The sequence below is a fragment of the Buteo buteo genome, chromosome 4 (assembly GCF_964188355.1).
Source record: "Buteo buteo chromosome 4, bButBut1.hap1.1, whole genome shotgun sequence".
In the NCBI taxonomy this organism is placed as follows: Eukaryota; Metazoa; Chordata; class Aves; order Accipitriformes; family Accipitridae; genus Buteo; species Buteo buteo.
The window spans coordinates 18,857,756-18,876,458 of record NC_134174.1 but is presented as its reverse complement, the minus strand read 5'-3'; the positions used below and the strand labels follow the sequence as shown (position 1 = coordinate 18,876,458).

Sequence of the window (18,703 nt, the reverse complement as noted above, 5' to 3'; positions counted from 1 at the left end):
GCTCTCTCTTAGCTTCTTCATACTCCTTAATTTCCCACTTCAGCTAATTTAGCAGTAAAATTGCAAAGGTTTTAAAAGGTTAGCTACTGAGGAACTGGCGCATGAATGTTCTGTTAAGCTCCATGCATTGAAATCACATCATGTAGAAGAAGGAATTAATTAAGTAACAATTAGGGAGTGATGGATCATTGACAACATATATACACTTTGGTGCTAAAATTAATCTTCCCTGTAAATCCAATACATTGTGTATCTTCTCATCTATACACTGGCAAGTTTTATACTTGAAATATGAAATGGACAGGCCCTTCAGCAATATCTTAAAAAAAAAAAGGGATATCTTCTGGAACTATTGAAACTACATACTATTTTAAAAAATCATATACTTTTTTTTTTTTTTTAAAAAGATTTGAAAGAGTAATGAGAATAGCAAAAGGAGAAGAAATTTTTAAGGCAGGTGATTTTAAAGTGACCGTAAAGACATTTGTTACATGAAAGTACTTAGTATGTTGAAAGTCCTAACAATTGTGTAGTATTCTCTTGCCATCTTCTTTTACAAGTTGCCATATTATTTCCTTGTATTGACAGTCAGCTGCTTAATACATAGATTGGCAGTTAGCCCAGTCAATCCTCAATTCTAAAAGCCTCTTAGCAGATGAAAAATCTTTGGTTCATTCACACCTTGTAGAAAGGATGACAGGGCAGAAGTGACATCCAGATCCATTTAGAGTATACTTTGAGTCTGATTTTCCTTTGCCTTGCACCTTGTGTAGTCATTTACAGCTGTGCAAAGTGAGCACAAAATGGATATAAAACACTGCTACCCATGTGAGGAGAGAATTCTGATTTGGTTGCATTATTTCCAGGGGTGATCACAAAATGTGCCAGGCAGTGAAAAAATCTGGCTCTGCATAGGAAGTCTAAACAATTTTGACACAAAGCATAAAGCAGCAGCAGCGCTTTCCAAACAATTTACAGAAATTGCACTTTTGCTTTGGAGCAATGGGTATTTTTGTTTGCTGTTTGCTTGGTATTTTCATAGAAAAAATACTAAATGTTAAGCCCATCTACAGAAAATGAATCCTATTTCTTCGCTTTTTTGGTAGAAACATATTTAACTGTGAGTCCTAAAGTATATTCTCACTTAAAAAGGAACTCCTGTCCTATGTAAGATCTCCACTAGTTCTACCTTTTCACATGTTACTTCTAAACCCAGTACTTAAAAGTTACACTTCTACACGACCTCCTGGAACCAGTGTGAAAGCTGGTATTATCACAACAGCTAGTCTCAGTCCATCAGAGTTCAATACTGTTCTGGCTTTAGTATAGGTGGCAAATTATTGTCCCGGCATTTACCAAACAGTGATTTCTTTGCTACATGATCTACTACCTCTATGATAATGCAAGACCTACTGCCAAGTATCTTCAAAATACAAACTAATATTAGCAGGAAAGGCCTGCAAATATTAGATTAACAAATGTATGTTAACAAAACTGATAGTTAACAAATTAAAGACCTAATCTGGCTGTTGCTGGAGATGTGGTGAGGAATTATTTCTACTTAATAACAGAAATTTATTGTATAAAAATTGATTCAATATGTTTGGACATTTATTTCCCCATACTACCCGGTGGCCATTTTTCTGGCCCTTCCCAGCCAGAATTCCTTCCTGTTACACTTACATGCCATGATGGACCTGGCAACTCAGGTGCATTCATTAGGAGCAGAAATAGAAATTACTTGACTGCATCAGCAGCTGTTGATCTAAGAGTACTGCTACAGTAAATAATGTATCTCGGTGTTTCTGTTAGAAAATTTCTTTTCTTTTAATCACAGTCATGCACTTCATAGAGTCATCCTAAAACATACTTCCCGAAACTATTACCCTTCAACAAAGTGGCTAAAGAACAAATGAACAATTTTTTTATTATTATTATTAATATTTTAGTAATACTGTATTACAGATTGGGGTTTCTTGGGCTCTTTTTTTTTTTTTTTTCCTTTTCTTTTTTCCCCTTTCCCCTTCTGGATTCAGTGCTTCTTTAAGTATTCTAAGTCGCTAGTCTGGCTTGACTGAAAAGTACTGTGTGTTTGTTGTGTGTCTGCATGTGTGATACCAACTGTTTGAGACTGCTTGATGTTAGATGAGGGCTTATGCTCAGAGCTGTTCTACAGTTGGCTCTCTGGCAGAATCTCTCCTCACCAATGACAATGATGTCTCTGTGTGGGGGAGAGTCTGTTTTATTACAGTAAACTTGTCATGGCCTTAATTTTTCTGATGGTGCATGATTATGATTTCATTTACGTTAATCAAAATCATGAGTCATTCCATTCATGTCAATAGCATTGAAGAGCTACACAGAGAAGTAAGAGTTCAGAATCAGGCTTCTGGTGTTTAATCTGAAAGGATAGCTGAATCACTTCTTTAAAGATAGATACTGAATGCTTACTTTGCATTACTCAGTTATGCCATTAGCATAAAACATCAAATAAAGTACTATAATGACAGCTGGCAATGTGTCACAGTACATGGGTTTTCTGTTTACCTCAGGGACAGAAAATACCCCTGAATTAACGAGATTTAAGATAATATTTCAAGTATGACAAAGTTACTGTATTAGGTTGCCTTGCCCTTGAAAGTTGGCATTAATGTTTCAAAAACTTATTTCCTTCCTTTGTTTTTTATGTCACTCTTACATAACTTGAATGCAAAGGATCTAAAGGCAAACAGTATTTAAGTAAGACCTCAGAGACTGAGTTAAGTTTTACAGCCCTGTCCATAGTGAATATTATGCCTGGTAAACACAGGAGCATCAAAAGAGTGATCACAATTCATAAAGTTTGTTTTGTAAGTTTCTCATAAAGCACTATCAAATCTTCATTCTTTTTTAAAAATTGAAAAACATGTTAATTTTCAAACACATGGGTATTCTAAAACAATAAAAGGTTTCGTACTGGTGTCTGTCTCCTGCTCAGACAGAGAAATTGTGCAGGGGATGATGGGCCTTAATTTAGTCCTCACTGATAAGTACTTTTAAGACTAAATATTCTTGAAATTGCACTTATTTAAATTATACTCAAGATCCATGTAAATCTAAAAAAAGATTATAGGGGGGGAAAAATCATTTCAAGAGGTCTAGCAAGCTATCAGAATATTGCTCTATTATATCATTTCAGATTTTTTTCCATTTTTTAAGTCAAAGAATTATTGGTATTTGAGAACATTTTCTAGAAATCTGTTTGATATATTACAGGCCTTAGAAAGTATTACCATTGTATATACTCTCAGCTTCACTACAAGCACGTGCCCCTAAACACCAAATCAGAGAATTGAGGGTTTTACCAACAAAACAGGACCAAAGGAAGCTGAAAGAAGGGTTCTTTTACTATGTTTTCTATAGGTCTCACTGATTGTCTCACTGAAAATTAAAGATCTATTTGTGCATCTTGCTTTTCCAGTACAGTGGGAATAGCAAAAATATTTTCTCCCCAATTCCCAATGAAAGCTTTCTTTTACCCTGCTAGACCATGTGTTCACTTTTATACCCTACACTTCCTCAGCATAAGAAAACTCTTGTACAGTGAAGCAATAAGATAATATCTTCAGGCTGAATACACATTTTAGTTAAACCACTGGTGCCTTTTAAGAAAACCTTGATATAATTTCCACTCTTAGTAACTGTGGAAATTACACATTTTTCTTGTCTTTGTGATAACATTGCTGTGTATTTCAGGAAGCACACTTGGGTACATATCTTAATTATAAGGCAATAGACTTTACATATCTGTGCTCAAAACCAATCAAAAATCTCACTCTTTTTCTTTTTCCAATAAACTAAAGTGGATGAGAAACTGAAGAAATATAGAACAGAGAAGTGACCTACCGTGGTTGTCTTTATCCGTCCTCCTGGTTGTGTACAGGTCCAGCCTGATTTATTGATTAGCAAATCACAGCCTTCTCCTTCTAAACATGGAAGCATTTCACACCACTGTTTTGTTTTGATAATTCGTGCTATGGAACAGAAAAGAAAAAAAAAAAACAACCAAAAACAATTGGCAGGAGAATTCACATTTCACTTATCTCTAAACACTTTCTCATTTGAGTTGTCTATTTTCATCATCTGATAATGCAGCCATAGGTTATGATGTAGACAGCCGTAGGCAATTTACAAAATTATTTACAACACCTGCTGTGCCAACAAATTTCATAATAAAAACAGAACTTAAAAAACAAAAATAAAACAAAAGACAGCTCTGTTGTAAATCGAAAAAACATAAAAGTCAGCTAATTTTCTAATTCCATGCTGCTTACAGTCAAGGAAATACTGTTGGAAGGGCTAACAACTGAATACTTACTGTGCTAACTAATCATTATGGTAGCCTAAAAATTACCTACGACTGGGATCCATTGTGTTAGACTTGTTATAAACCTAGGAAGACACTCCTTATCCTGAAGTGCTTGCAGTGTAAATAGACATGAGACAGAGTGGAGAGAGAAAAGCTATAATAAACAGGCAGAGGGGTCAACATAATGACCGCAACTGTGAAACTCTGTGATAACTTGCAATGGTAGGGGCATAGTTAGGGGCAGAAAGGAGGAACATAAGAAGGACAGGTGTTGAATGAAGTAAAGGTTGGGAAATCATGGGGAAGAAGACAATAAGCAGAGGGAAAAGACTGGAAAAAACACCCTATTACTACAAGGGAAAGGAAGTCTACTCATGAAGGTCCCTAACTGTCTGAAAGGTGGTGTGTTGTGTGTTTTGTGGCTCCTCTTAATGCCTGTGTCTCTAGTAAGCTGGTTCTGCAAAATTTCCTCAAGGTCATACACAGCAATTAGTCTTGGAACCACAGAGCTCTGACTGCATTGAAGTAGATGCAGAGGAGCTGTAGGGAGAAACTTTTCTTCAAGGCAGGGAGAAAAGGGTGTTTAATTCCTGTAGACTTCTTTCTGGATTATACTACTACTTCTTTTGAATTCACCTCTGTAGTAGAATATTAAGCAATATGACTAATATCTAATATTTTCTTACCCTTTCACTCTCCCCCGTAGGCAAAATTGGAGGGGGGGAATGTTAGTTTGGGATACTTTTTATAAAGTACATATACGGAGATGTACTCACTTGCACGGTGCCATATACTCATGCTAAACAAGGTAAGCCCCAACAAACAATCTATCTTTTGCTTATACTGTAAGGCTTGCAATCCACAGAAAATGGTGCTCAGTTCCTTCAGAGATCATCTCAGCAATCCTGGGCTAGGCTATAAGAAAGCTTCACCACCTCAATTTGTATGTAAGTGTCCTAGGATTCAAGGGCAGTGCAAGTTCCACATCCAGGGACACAGATAATGTCTTCCTCTATGTTGATGTGTGACACCAATACACACGATGTATCTTCAACAGTCATGAGCCCAACAAAAAGAGAACTACAGGAGAAATACTTGGCAAGATAAGCGTACAAGAAGCTTCTGATGCTCCAAATTAATTTTGGGTCCAAGAAGCTTAAAAGCAGACATTTATACCCAGGGGCAGCTGCAGCTCTGTATGCTCATCTGAATGTGTGATTCAGTCTCCCTACACCCCTGACTTCCTCTGTCTGGAAGGACTTAAGAATACAATTCCCAGTGCCACTGGATCATGGCAAGAAATAGAAGTGTAATTTAAAGTCTTTTAATAAAATCCTTTCCAATACTTTGACATGAAACAACTTGTGTCCTCAGTCCCGGTACAATTGTTGGTAAGCTCTAGCAATATAATGAACACTGATTTCTTTCAGTGGAAGCTCAATCTGAAATTCATATTAAGATTTTCATTACGAAAAACACTTTAGCTCCCAAACGTCTACATAGGAATTTGCACTGTTCCTTAGGCAATATATGTACCGCTGGAGGAATTATTCCCAAACAATTTTCATAACTACAATTTTTTGAAGCAAATCCACTAAGATTTTATAGCACATAAAATACAGAAATCTGGATTGTGCTTGGGGTCCATAGGTACTGCTCTACCGAGAACTGGATCATATCAGTTTTCAAAGCTAACATCTCCTATGTAACAGATAATATCCTCATCCTTTCTGAGTGAAGGCATGCATCCAGTTGCAGGCTTTACAGAAAAAGCTCAGTAAAATGTTAACACCAAACCTCACCCATTTGCATGCATATATTTTGCAATTCACATATCAAAATGGCTATTTCTATCAATGTTTCAACAATATGAAGGATCACTGAAAGACTGAATAGCCATTTAAACTAAAAAATATGTACCAGATTGCCTCTACGTTCTCAGGTGGGAGGCTTTCCTGGAAACATAATTTGAACTAATCTCTAAAAAAAAATTTCTCTCCTCTGTGAATGACTCTGAGTGTTTGCTTGGTTGCTATCTCAGAATGCAGCTATCAGTAATATCACAAGTATATGGAATCCTTGCTCTGGGTATTGGCTATATCCACACAAATTTAGAATACACCAAGAGTATTTTACAGAACTTAAAGTCTAAAACATTTCTGTGCTAAGTGTATAGATTAGCTCATGCATTTAGGCTTTGAGAATCAGAACAATTTCTTTTGCAGGGAAAAGCTACTCCCCTCACATGGTTTAAAGCAAACCAGTATCAAAATGGTTTATTAATTTATTAGTGACACATAACCAGCAGCAGCAGTGCAGGATCAATGCCAGTAATACAAAAAAGCAAACCATAGCACTAGACACGAAGTGTTCATAAACACTTGGGAATTCTTAAACACCCCCTCAGAACTAATCCCAGACACTTCCAGCACACAGTCACGGGCACCCGGCTCTCCCCATCCCCTCCCCGGCCGTGCGGGTGCCCCCCACAGCCCCGCTGCCCCCCCCCCCGAGCGGGCAGCACCCACCCGCCTGCCCACCCCCCTGGGTCTCCCCCCCGTCGGAGATCTTCCTAGCTGTTTTACCCAGCTTTTCAAGCTGACCCTCGCTTCATTTCCAAAGCCTGGCAAACACACACGCTCTCACGTTCCCCTCGGAACAGGCCTCGTTTCCTGGGCCGTTTGCCAAAGCAGGCCGCGGGCACCCTCACACTTAGGTCTAAAGTGAAGCCTGTACAGGCGCCTTGTTCTGTTACACACAGGCAGTCACCGTCGCAAAAGAGAGGCCATATTCGTGACTATGGGATCGCATCTGTTTTTGCATTTTCACTTTTCAGTTTGTCCATTATAGCAGAGTATCACAGCGAAGCTAAATATATAATATAGGGAGGGAGCAATGTACACAATGATTTTATCAGCATACTATGAAGAATTTCTATCAGTAATTGAAACTGAGTTACACTAGTCAAAGCAAAGGAATACAATGTATTTCCCGAGGCATTATAGTTGCCTTTTTACTGTGTATATTCACTAGGGGTGAAATTCAGCCCTCTGCAGACAAGACAGCAAAAAGCCTATCAGATTCTTCAAATCCACTCCAAGCTCCATTATAAAGAATTAAGTGGCACTTAAATGATACATAGGCTTTGTGCAGACCTTCTGCAAAGAACTGAATTTCATCTTAAGAATCTGAGCTGACACTACTTTGCATCTCCTCAGAAGGGCTGTGCCCCTTCACTTAAACTGAAGATAATAGGAACTGACGGTGCTCAGCACATGGTAGAATTGCTTTCCTGGGTAATACCATTTGAACTGGGGACCAAAAGGAGTCTATCCAAGGGTTTTCCATACAAACAGTTCTGAGGTGTTGCAGGCAGGCAGAGGTTATATCAACACAATGCCAAGCTACCCACCAAAGTGTTCTTAACTGTTTTGTAAGATAAAGCAATTTGCAATGGATTTCCAGTTATTAGTAAAAATAAATAAATAAAAGTCTCTATTCATGATCAGTATAGTCCAATTTAAGGCTCTTCAACTGAGCAGTGTTTCAGAACACCACAGATTATTTTCTGCTAAATACTGCAACTAGATACATTTTGTCACTAAACTTTTCACCTGGTTTAACATTATATATATACTTTCCTACAGAAAACCAGCTTTATTTACTAAACTTTCTTTTCACACATTCACTCTACATTCAGGCAGTTATCCATTGCTGCATCTCTAGTCAATCTCATAACTGCAAATCATGAACTTTTTGTGATAGCAAAAAAGTGTTCTAAATCTTGTTCAGCAGCAGCAGTAAATGCAAAATCTTACAGCCATCTAAAATATGTTAGATTAAAACACTCAATGTTACAGTTTGTTTTCTCATATCTTTTTTTAAATGTTGGAGAATGAGCTCAGAAATAAAAGTAAAAATGTATAATTTTTTTTTCATTGAATAAGAATATTGATTAAAACAGCATTTGGATACTGAGACTTATAATTTCAGAATACATCGTGCTCCTATTCATAAAAGGTGGTGTGTGAAATGAATATTTACAAATCATAATGAAAACCATGGTACAGGAACCTAAATAAAATAGAATAATAATAAAAAAAAGATGTCTTAGTTGATGTTTAGCAGTCAATTCCAGATGCCTGAAGTAGCAAATGGAAGATTCTAGTGGGGAGCAGGGAAAATTTCTCCTAAGCCCATGAAGAATGTACCATTTTGAAACATGCTTCTTAAATGAGAGCTTAGCTCAACTATCCTTATAGAATGATGTTCTCCTTCACATTATTTTTTTCAGTGCTAGCTTGTAGCACTTAATGCAAGATGTAAAGTATGCATTGGAGAAAATACTTCCTTTTTGATTTCCATACATCATTTCACTGTTGTTTTCCTTGAAATCTGAAGAAAGCTGATCAGCACAGCTGATTCCCAAAGTTCAGAAATGGCTTTGGATTCATCAGTTTAGATGTAGCTAGACAAACACATTTATCCTAGTGTTACTCTCTTGCCCTATTTATTAACTCTGAACAGGGCCCACATTTTCTATTATTAATCACCTCCAATTGATCCCAACTGTTTCTATCATTCCACTCCTCCCAACCTCCCTGTTTTCTTTACCTCATATTTTTCCTTTTTCCTTCTTGCATTTTTTTCAGCTATAGCCTTTTGCTCCAACCATTTCTCTCTTTTGCCTCATTCAGTACAGACACACTATCTACCTATCAAAAATCCCAAAATACTTTGCAGAACTTGTTATGTTTAGCTAGTTTTACCTATGACTGGTAAATGCTGTTCATTGTCCCCATTTTGCACAGAGGTTAATCAACTTGACCATGGTCACAGAAGAAATTTGTTGCAGAGCTGGAAACAAAACCACTGAATTCTTAGTGGTTGCTAGGCTGGACACCTTTCTCCATCCCATTTTCCTTCAGAAAGATAGCATGCTTTTATATATATTTATATTTATATTTATATTTATATTTATATTTAAAAGAAATTAAACAACAACAAAAATATGCAAAGTAATAGTCTTTTAAAAACATGTATCAGTTAAATTGCAGCAGCAGGAAAGAGGCCAGCAGAAATACAAACCGAATCACAGTACTCTAATAAGACATTGCAATCAAGAACTGTGTTTAGAGCAGCAATTTGACTGTAATAGTGTATAAGCCCCAAACATTAATCTATTTTACTATACAACAAGGAAACATCACAAACCTTGGATACCTTTTACAGCAGTCATCCTGGTCCACTTAAAAAATTGGAAGCAGTGCTAATTCACAAAGAGTTAGCTCGTCTCAATTATTTATAGGGCATCTAGACAAAAGACTATTTAGTTCTAAGAACAGCAATATAGCAATGTCTAGACAGCCATTTTATCATTTAGCTCTTGCTGTCAAGATTGGGAGGGATACTTCAGCTGAAGTTGAGAAATATATGGAAAAAAGTGATCTCCTGCAGGCTACAGAGAGGCTACAAATTCTGACCAGGTAACTGGATGAAGAGTAAAAGACTGAATGACAGGGCAGAAGCTTTTCCTGCAGCTCATCCCAATCATAGTTCCAGTAAGGGAGAAATGTTATTGCAACCCCAGGGTTGAGAAAAGACCTTCAATATAGACCTGTTCCCTGAAAAGGAATAAAAACCTTGGTCTACCATAAACAGTGCAGATTGCACCATGCACAACGTATATTTGGGAGGAGCAGGATAATATACAGGAGATAATCTCCAAATAATGCAGTCATCCATGTCATCCCAAACTAGGACTGCCTAAGGGGCACAACTGCCACTTAAATGAATTGTACCTAGGAATTCAGCTGTGGCATAAGAGGTTGCTGGATTAAGCTGTGTGAATATAGGAACTTAGTAAGTAAACAACAGCGGCATAGGTTTAACTTTAAAACTACTGCATTTAGCAAGGCATCCAGGCATCTGTTTAATTTTAAGAAGGTACCTAATGTTTTGCTGAATCTTCATAAGACCCTGTAAAATAAGTATATACTGACAGCTTAGGATGGAGAAAGTCCAAAGGTATCCCACAAATCAGAAATGACTATTAATACGTAATAAAACCCCAGAACACAAGACGGAGGATACAAAATCCAAAAAACCAAACCCCAATTAAACAAAAAAAAGCTGAAGTAGAATCCAGATTCTAGGAGCACGCTCATGAAACTCAACAGCTCTTACCTTCTTTCCTGCTTGTCTCTCCAAATAGCAGAACTTCCTCATTATAATGCCCCAAACAATAAATGAATAAATAAACAATGAAAATAAGCATATGAGAGTAAATGCACAGGAACACAAGGTATCTGACCTTCTTGTAGTGTAGAAATGAGCATGTATTTACCTGGCCTCTCACTTTCCAGTTCTTTGAAAACCTTAATACTACGTGACTCAGTGATCTAGTGATAGGTATCTCAGATTTGTCTACATCCAGATGTTCAAACATTTGCATGAGAGAAGCACTATCCTAAAATAGAAAGTGTCCTACAAATGAGCTTCATAGTCAACTTAGGTCTGTTTCCATTTTCATTTTCAGGGCCAGTTTTCTTCTATTTATAATTGCTCTCATTTGAGATTGTAATATATCTCCACATTTGTTCTCAACCCCTTAGCCTTTTGCTGGCAATTACTACAATTGCTTACGCAGAGAAGTAATACAGCAAATATAACATATTTTTCAACTGCTTATAAAGCAATCTAACAGCAACAGAAAAAAAAATCCGGTATCACTTACCAAATCTCACAAGGTCACAACAAGCACCCTGACAGTCATAATAAATAATAAATACAGATAAAATCTACATGTTGAATTTTATTTAGGTACAATACATGTGCTCCTAGCCTCTTCTAAGTTGATGGTTTCTAACTGTATATTAAAATGCAAATGTTTTAAATAGGCAGCCTGGCCCACGACTCTGCCCAGGATTTCAGCACTTGCTTGAATCTCCACAGATGTACATATTCACTGCTTTTCAATCTGTGAATGATCTACTGCTTCATTGTCTGTGGGTAGTTAGCGTTTGCCGTCTAATAAGAGATGCTAATTGAACACCTACCCCTAGAGAAAGCCTTTGTCAGGACTCAGTGTCTTCTGTTTCTGTCCCCTGCTGTTCTGCTCTGCTGTATTCAATTAGTGTGCTGGAAGCAAAGTAAAAATTACTAAAAATCTGATTTGTGCTATGCCAGCAAAGAACCCTTCAGAGATCAGGTTTTCATCACATTTCACTTTCCTGCCAGCACACTGAGAAGAGCAAATTTAACTGGAGAGGGACAGCAATTTCAGACCCAAAGAAGAGAATCTGAAGACAACAGTAAAGGATAGAGACAAGGGAGGGATATAATGGAAAGTAACAAGAAAACAGATAATAGGAAAAAAAAAAGAATAAGGCAAGAAAGAAAGGAAAAAGAGGACAAAGCCCAGCTAAATGTAGTAGCTACTGAAGCAGACGGGTAAGGTCAAAAACTTGCACAACTTGTTCAGTGGAGTCAGTAGGACAATGTCGGTAAGTGAAGGCTAAAGACCAGAGCTGTTTGGATTTTTTTTCTCTTAAGTACACCAATTTCAGTCCTCTTGATATGAGCAGAGTACTGCAGTGGAAGACCAGATTTACTGTGGTTAAAAGAAGAATGTGAAAGAACTGGGCAGATATTCATGACCATTCCTGTGTTATAGAGGGAAGGTTAGGAGGCTGTGGAAGAGGGAGAAGGACCTCAGGGACTCCCAGCTATGAAGCATGGGAACATATCAAGGTAACTACTGAGTAGGCAGCAAAGCAGGACTTTAAAGGAGGAAGCCACAGTAGGAATAAAATATGCACTAGGTTACATGGTAGAGAGTGATTAGTGCCATGGAAAGAAGCTGAGAATAAAAGATTATGAGGCTGGTGGTAGAAAGGGAGTGAAGGAAGGGTGGCAGGAAGGTTATAAATCAACCTTACAAGTGTCTGAAAACAGACTGAGCATCAGAGTGTAGATACCCATGGATATGGGTGACAAAGGATTCCTCGACTCTTCACCCTATCTGCAGCTTTGCACTTGACTGCACAATATCTGATTCTGTATTCATGGAACACACAGTAAAATGATGGCCAAGGATCAAGGTCCTTCTTGGGGCTCTAGCTATGTAGCATTCATGTACTCAGGCTTACTAGCTATGTTTAATGAACTCTGCACATGCTTAGTAAGGGAAAAAAAAAAAAAAAGAAACATTCTTCATTTGACAACTGCTTTTGCATGGACAAAGCAGTGAGAATCAGAATGTGAGACTCCATGCACATGAGTAATAAAATCTGTTAGTCTTTAATCTTTTTAAAGCTATTTCTGGGAATTTTAGTTAATGTTCTCCAAGTGCATTCAAAGGACAAGCATTTAGCTGAGTGTTTCTGCTCTGCTCCTCATCGCTTTTGGTACTTTCCAAGTCCAGTGTCAGCAAGTACACTGCTGCTGTGACATGGTGGTGACATTTTATGGTGCACTAAAAGAGATAATAATTCAGCTGTTCTCAAGTACAGTGGGCTTCCTTTGTCAACAACCACAGCAGTGGGAAACTTTGCCCTCCTTTTGTCACATAGGTAAGAACAGAACATGCAAGCAAATTGAGTTGAAATGATCTTGACGACTAGCACAGAAGGAGACGAACAGCTGCTGCTATGAGAACAATTAAAAGTATTAGAAAAGGAAACTCAGCAACGAGACTGTACTTATCCCATACCCCCTGTGATTTCCCCCTATTCCACATGACTAGATGCTGTGTTACTGTAAACTGTTATGTTCTTTGGGGTAAGCCTGTGACTTTTCAGTTTGATCAAATAGTAAAAATAGGCTATGGTTATGCTGGGAATTTTAACACAAATCAATGCTATGTGAATGAAAATTAAGAAAAATTTTAATAAAACGAGTGAAACAAGTGAAAACAAAGAGAAAGGAAGACAACTATATGGTATCACTTTTCACAGTGAGAATACAATTAATATAACCACTTGTGATTCTTTTGAAACTTGTGTTCATAAATATTACTTTTTCAGTGCCCCAGAAAACTTGCCACAGTGAACTGTAATGGTGACCTTTAGATAGCTTGGAAACCGGCCTTTTCTCATGACTTCTGCTTTCATTAGCCAGTGTTTGACCAATAGAGGAACTAATGTGTTTAAATACAGCAAAGATGTTAGTTTATACGTGCACTGAACTGGTATGCTGTTCATGGGAAACCCTGTTACAGGTGGATGTGTTATACCTCTCCTGCACAGTCAATCACACATCTTGTCAGAGAGCAGTTTGACACCATGACTATGCAGAACATGATTTCTGACTGACAGATGAAGCCATGTGAATTTTTTTAATGTAGCTTTTCATATATACATAAAATATTACTGTTTCTTACCCAAAACTTATATGATCTGAAACATCTTTCCTCCTTTTTGTACTTAATTTGGACAATTACTGGTCTCAAAACTTAGTAAAGCTTTCTCTGTATATACCTCAGTATTTGGTAAAAATTAAAAAAATATAAATGACTGCCTTATCTTTATATAAGGTTTCTCTTTTTAATTTATTTTTATAATATTGCACATAATATCAGGAGACAGATATCTTAAAAAGACAAATAACGCAATTTGTCTCCAAAACTCAGCTAATGCATGGGTGTTTTTACCTTCTGTATGTAATGCACAGAGGAATTGATTTTCAAAGATTCATCAGACTCTACTTCATAAAAATTCTTCAGATGTTTTATGTAGCAAATACACTACAGTTCAGAAGGAGCTCTATAACAGAAATAGTCCCTGATTAGAAGGATTAGTCTTTCTTCACCTAACAGCCAGTATTTTATTTATTGGAACATATCCAGCAAATCAAAGAACAGCCACAGAAGGTATTTTAAAGGCCAACAGTCTCCCTGTCTCCTTCACCAGCAGAAAATATAATTTGAAATTTTCAGAATTGTTTATGTGAAATCAGACTAGAGGGACTGATCATAGGGTGAAAAAGGGGGAAATGCTGCCTCTTTCCTAGGGCAGGCAATGCATGTGCTCATATGCTACGGCCATTATGTTTACAAGCAGGAGTCCTGTCCCCTGCCAAAAGCAGCACAGTGGAGGTTTGCTGGGCCAAAGGACACAGTAATAGCACAGACAATATACTCTGACTTACTTACCTTTTTAAACTATGAACTCTAAAAATAAGGTGCCGTAAGCACTTGTGGTTCTGCAGCAACTGCTCACATTGTTAAAAATCAGATCACCAGACACAAAGCAGTTGACCAGGACAGGTCACTGAGAGTTAAAACTACTTTTTTGTATTGCACTCCTTTATGGGAAACATGATGGAGTCATAGATTTTAGGGACAGAAACAACCAGTTATACTAATCTAATCTGACCTTCACGTTTATGAAGGCCATAAATTTGAATTCAGCAATTTCTGTAACAATCTCAACAATTTCTGGTTGAGATACAATATATCTTTTAGAAAGACATCCAGAACTGATTATCAGAGAATACTCACATTTCTACAAACTCCTAAGGCAGCTTATACAATTCAATAGCAAAGGCAAAACGCCTCAGTTCTAAAGATTTTGGTATTATTTCTATGGGACTCCTATTTAACTCTTGTAGGAGTACACTCGTCTTCCCTTACTAAACACTAAACGATTGAGCAGTCTGCTGTCAGCTATAAAAAGGCCAGGTCCCTGACAAAGCACTCGGTGTTCCTAAAGGTTAATCACATGAATTTTAAATCTCTTGCTGTTGCTTTTTTTTTTTTTTACATTGAAAAGCATCTTAAGCAAAATAAAACAAACTACACATTAACAGTTGACACAAATGAGTTTAAAACCCCACAAACTTATCTTGGTTTGGTGTCTGTAATCTTAGCTTTTAAAGACGCTAATGGAAGCAAGTTAGAATACTCCACCTGCAGGAATTTCATTGTTTTCTTTCAACAGTAACTGTCTGCAAAAAAGCTTTCTCAACCAGCTCTTGCTTTATAGAAGCAATGGGGAAGCCTTATTGGAAATATTGTATAACAATACAAACAGTACAAGTTCACAGTCCTGACTCAGACAAAACTTGCAATGGGTTTCTTGGGGGTTCCTCTCAGCAACGCGCTGCTTGACTGAGTCCGCGGCTTGGAAATAGCTCCTTGCAGATTAAGTAACCACAACTGCTAGTTCTCTATGCCACTCCTCTTACTGAACTACTTAAGCGTTCATATAGTCTCAATGTTTTAAACACACCAAAATAAAATAATCTTCAAGAGGTCTTTCCAGGGAAACCACAAATTTTCTGTACTTTCACATAGCAGATCTAAAAATGGCCCTTTAAATTATCCCTGTATGCATAATTATATAAGCATGCATGTATGGATGTATCTATGCATCTACTGTGTTAGGAATGAGTTGCTGTCACCACTTCTCTGCAATGTTTTATCTCTGGTAAGCAGGATATCCCATCTAACCACTGTAGTCACATGGGAATAACAGAAATAATTTTCATTAAATCATAGAATAATGTGCACACTTCCTACTGTTGGACTGAAACTTTCATAATTTCATCTATGTTCAAAAGTTTAGAGCCTATTTACATGGCCTAGTTGCTGGAAAGTTAAATAGTGAATTTATAACACACTACACACTCTTCACTAACTCTGCTTTTTACAGCTTGAGGTGCACTTTTGTTAGCGCATTTCTCATCAATATACATTACCTGCTGCTTTTATAGACAGCTTTCCATGCCTGAGCAAGTTTGTTTAAAGATAGATCAGGTATCCCTATCTGTAAAATTTGCTGCATGTAGATTAAATCCATGGAGAGGGCTAGTAAGTGCATTGGCTTTCTGGTAGTAGGGAGGAAAATGGTCACAGATTTTTTTTTAATTCCTCTTTGTTCAAGAGCAGAATTATGTATATTTTTGCAGTAAACAGAAGATTATTCAGATTCCTTATGCCATTATCAGCATATTCTGTATCCTAGAATAATTGCAAATTCCTAAATTTTGGCTAGCCAAGTGAAAAGGTAGCTATTTTTAACTGTATCTTACAAAGATTTTGTCAGATTTCTAAGTTCACCAACTGTAAAATACTTAGGATAAGGGAGAATCATTGCATGAAAACAGACATAACAGTCTGATAATATGGAGATTGGCGATTTCTACCAGGCGGACTAACAGACACTCCAGCCTGCTGAAAATGTATGCCTCATCTTCATTTTACTTGTGACAGAGGCATGTATAACACACACGCACACACATACAAATTTGCCAGCAGATTCTTCAGCAGTTTTACCGTGAAATTAATACCTTTTTTTTTTTTTTTTTAACACAAATTTGTAGTGGATGCTACAGCTTCAGTACTGTGTTTATTATATGTATGGTCTTGACTACTTAAATCTGTGCAACCCATTCAAAACCAGACTGCAAAATGCCAAAGACTTTCTTTCACTTCCAGTCCTGCTTAAGTTTTCGTTGTGGCACTGCTCATCTGAATCATTGCCTGTTTCTTGCTTACAAAACATTCATATTCAAAGCACCATTAGCACAATAGCAATTAACAAAGAGCCTTTTATGCCAACGTGCTACAACTTCATCTCGCACACCCTTTACAGGAAAAAGGTCTTTTCTCTTCTTTCCAGTATCAGTGAAGCACTCATGCCATGTGAAAAGAATGCTCCCTTTCAGTGCAGAGGGGACATGACTGTGCCTTATGTGAATCTACTGTATGTACAACTGAGGGGAGGACTAGGTGACCTAAAAGATCTTTCTCATCTCTAACCTCTATGGAAGTTCACGGTATCGGGAATTGCATATTAACAACCAGATGCAGGATTTTGTGTGGAAACGGCAGAGTGCTTCCACAGGATGTTTTTCTTAATTTTTCTCTGCTGTAAAGGATAGGAAAAACACTTTTAGGTTTGTCACAAATATAATTGACAAAACACAGAAAAGACAGCAGTTACCCTGGAGTAATTTACAGCAGTCATTCCTAAAAATATTGCTAACACAGAACAGTAAGTGAGAAGGAGGGAGAACCTGCAGCTACATCACACTAGAAATTGGTGGATTTTGTTGCCAGTACTACATCAAGTTGCCACATTGGCACTAAGACGAACACTAAGGTTCCCCATGAGGTAAGACTTAAGACTGTTCCTTTATAGCATGCTGTAGATACCACATTAGAGAAGAACAAGAGAAAATGGAAATGCTTTCTACTTCCTCCTAACAATAATTTATAGGCAATTCCACAAGGCAAAAAAGTGAGTAGCACAGAGTTGGTCAGAAAAACACAGAACACAAACCCATTTGCAATAATGGCATATAAGCAATATCAAGGCATTTTACAGTAATATAAAGATGTAGGATAGATATGAGAATCAAACTGCCCCCAAAACATCTTCAATATCAAATAGTCACAATACTTCCAAATACCTGAACTACACAGCCCTGTGACATGTTTATAAACTTGATCATTCGGTAACAGCTGTAAGATTGTCTAGAATGTTTTACCCCGAGTTCCCACTAGCACAACACACACTGGTAAAACAAGAAACAAAAAAGAAACGACCCCTCAAAGGCTCTTGTGTGCCTTTATTTCACACTGAATAAGCAGGCATAGTACAGCCTGCTGCTAAGCTTTTCCTTACCAGTTGGTCAAAACATGGATAGACTCTTGGTTACAGCTCCTAATGTGTTGATCAACTGACCCAGAATAACAAAGGCTAAGGGTAAGCAATACAGAAATTACTATAGTGGATCAGACCTTAATCAGTCTAGTCTAAGATTCTGTCTCTGCAAGTAGCCAGAGGGATGTGTAAGAACTCCACACCAGCCAGCCGCCTCTATTTCTGTACATTCTAGCAAGAACTGTTCCAAGAAGAAATAACTTAATATGCTTAGATTTGTTTCTCCACATTTTCTCAGTTACTGCTTTGCAAGCTGTTGATTGAGGGACAAAGGGTGGAAATTCTACATCTCTGAGGAACAATTAACTTCTTTGTTGATCCCCTGAGGTGTACCGTAAGCCATAATACCATAAATTATCCCAAGGAGAATTTGTCATAATAGATCTAAATTGATAGCATTAAAAACTGTTCAAGCATTTGTATTTAAAAATGCCTCCTTTGTTTTTAAAGGATTTTGCATTGCCAATTTGAGGGGAAAAAAAAGAGTAGAATTTTTTTCCATCGTAATACAGAAAGCATTGCATTTGCATCACACATTAATCACAGAAAAATTAAGGACATAGAAAAACAAATATGATAAATCACATATCCTTTTGCCTGAGACGTAATTCAGCATCAGGCCTGTATACTTCATTAAGTACTGTGTTTGCCATTAATACTTCACAAAAATGTGTGAACATATAGC

The 18,703-nt window shown here is 37.3% G+C and overlaps 1 protein-coding gene across 1 annotated transcript in view; it reads right to left on the bottom strand.

Annotated features, from left to right (window-relative positions):
• Window positions 1-3,789: 3,789 nt before the first annotated feature.
• TAFA5 (TAFA chemokine like family member 5) overlaps window positions 3,790-18,703 on the bottom strand; it is a 353,762-nt gene continuing 338,848 nt past the window's right edge. The window contains exon 3 of the mRNA XM_075024921.1: window positions 3,790-4,013. Within this exon, the coding sequence (XP_074881022.1) occupies window positions 3,793-4,013 (221 nt within the window). The 3' untranslated portion in view covers window positions 3,790-3,792. The remainder of the gene's footprint in view (window positions 4,014-18,703) is intronic.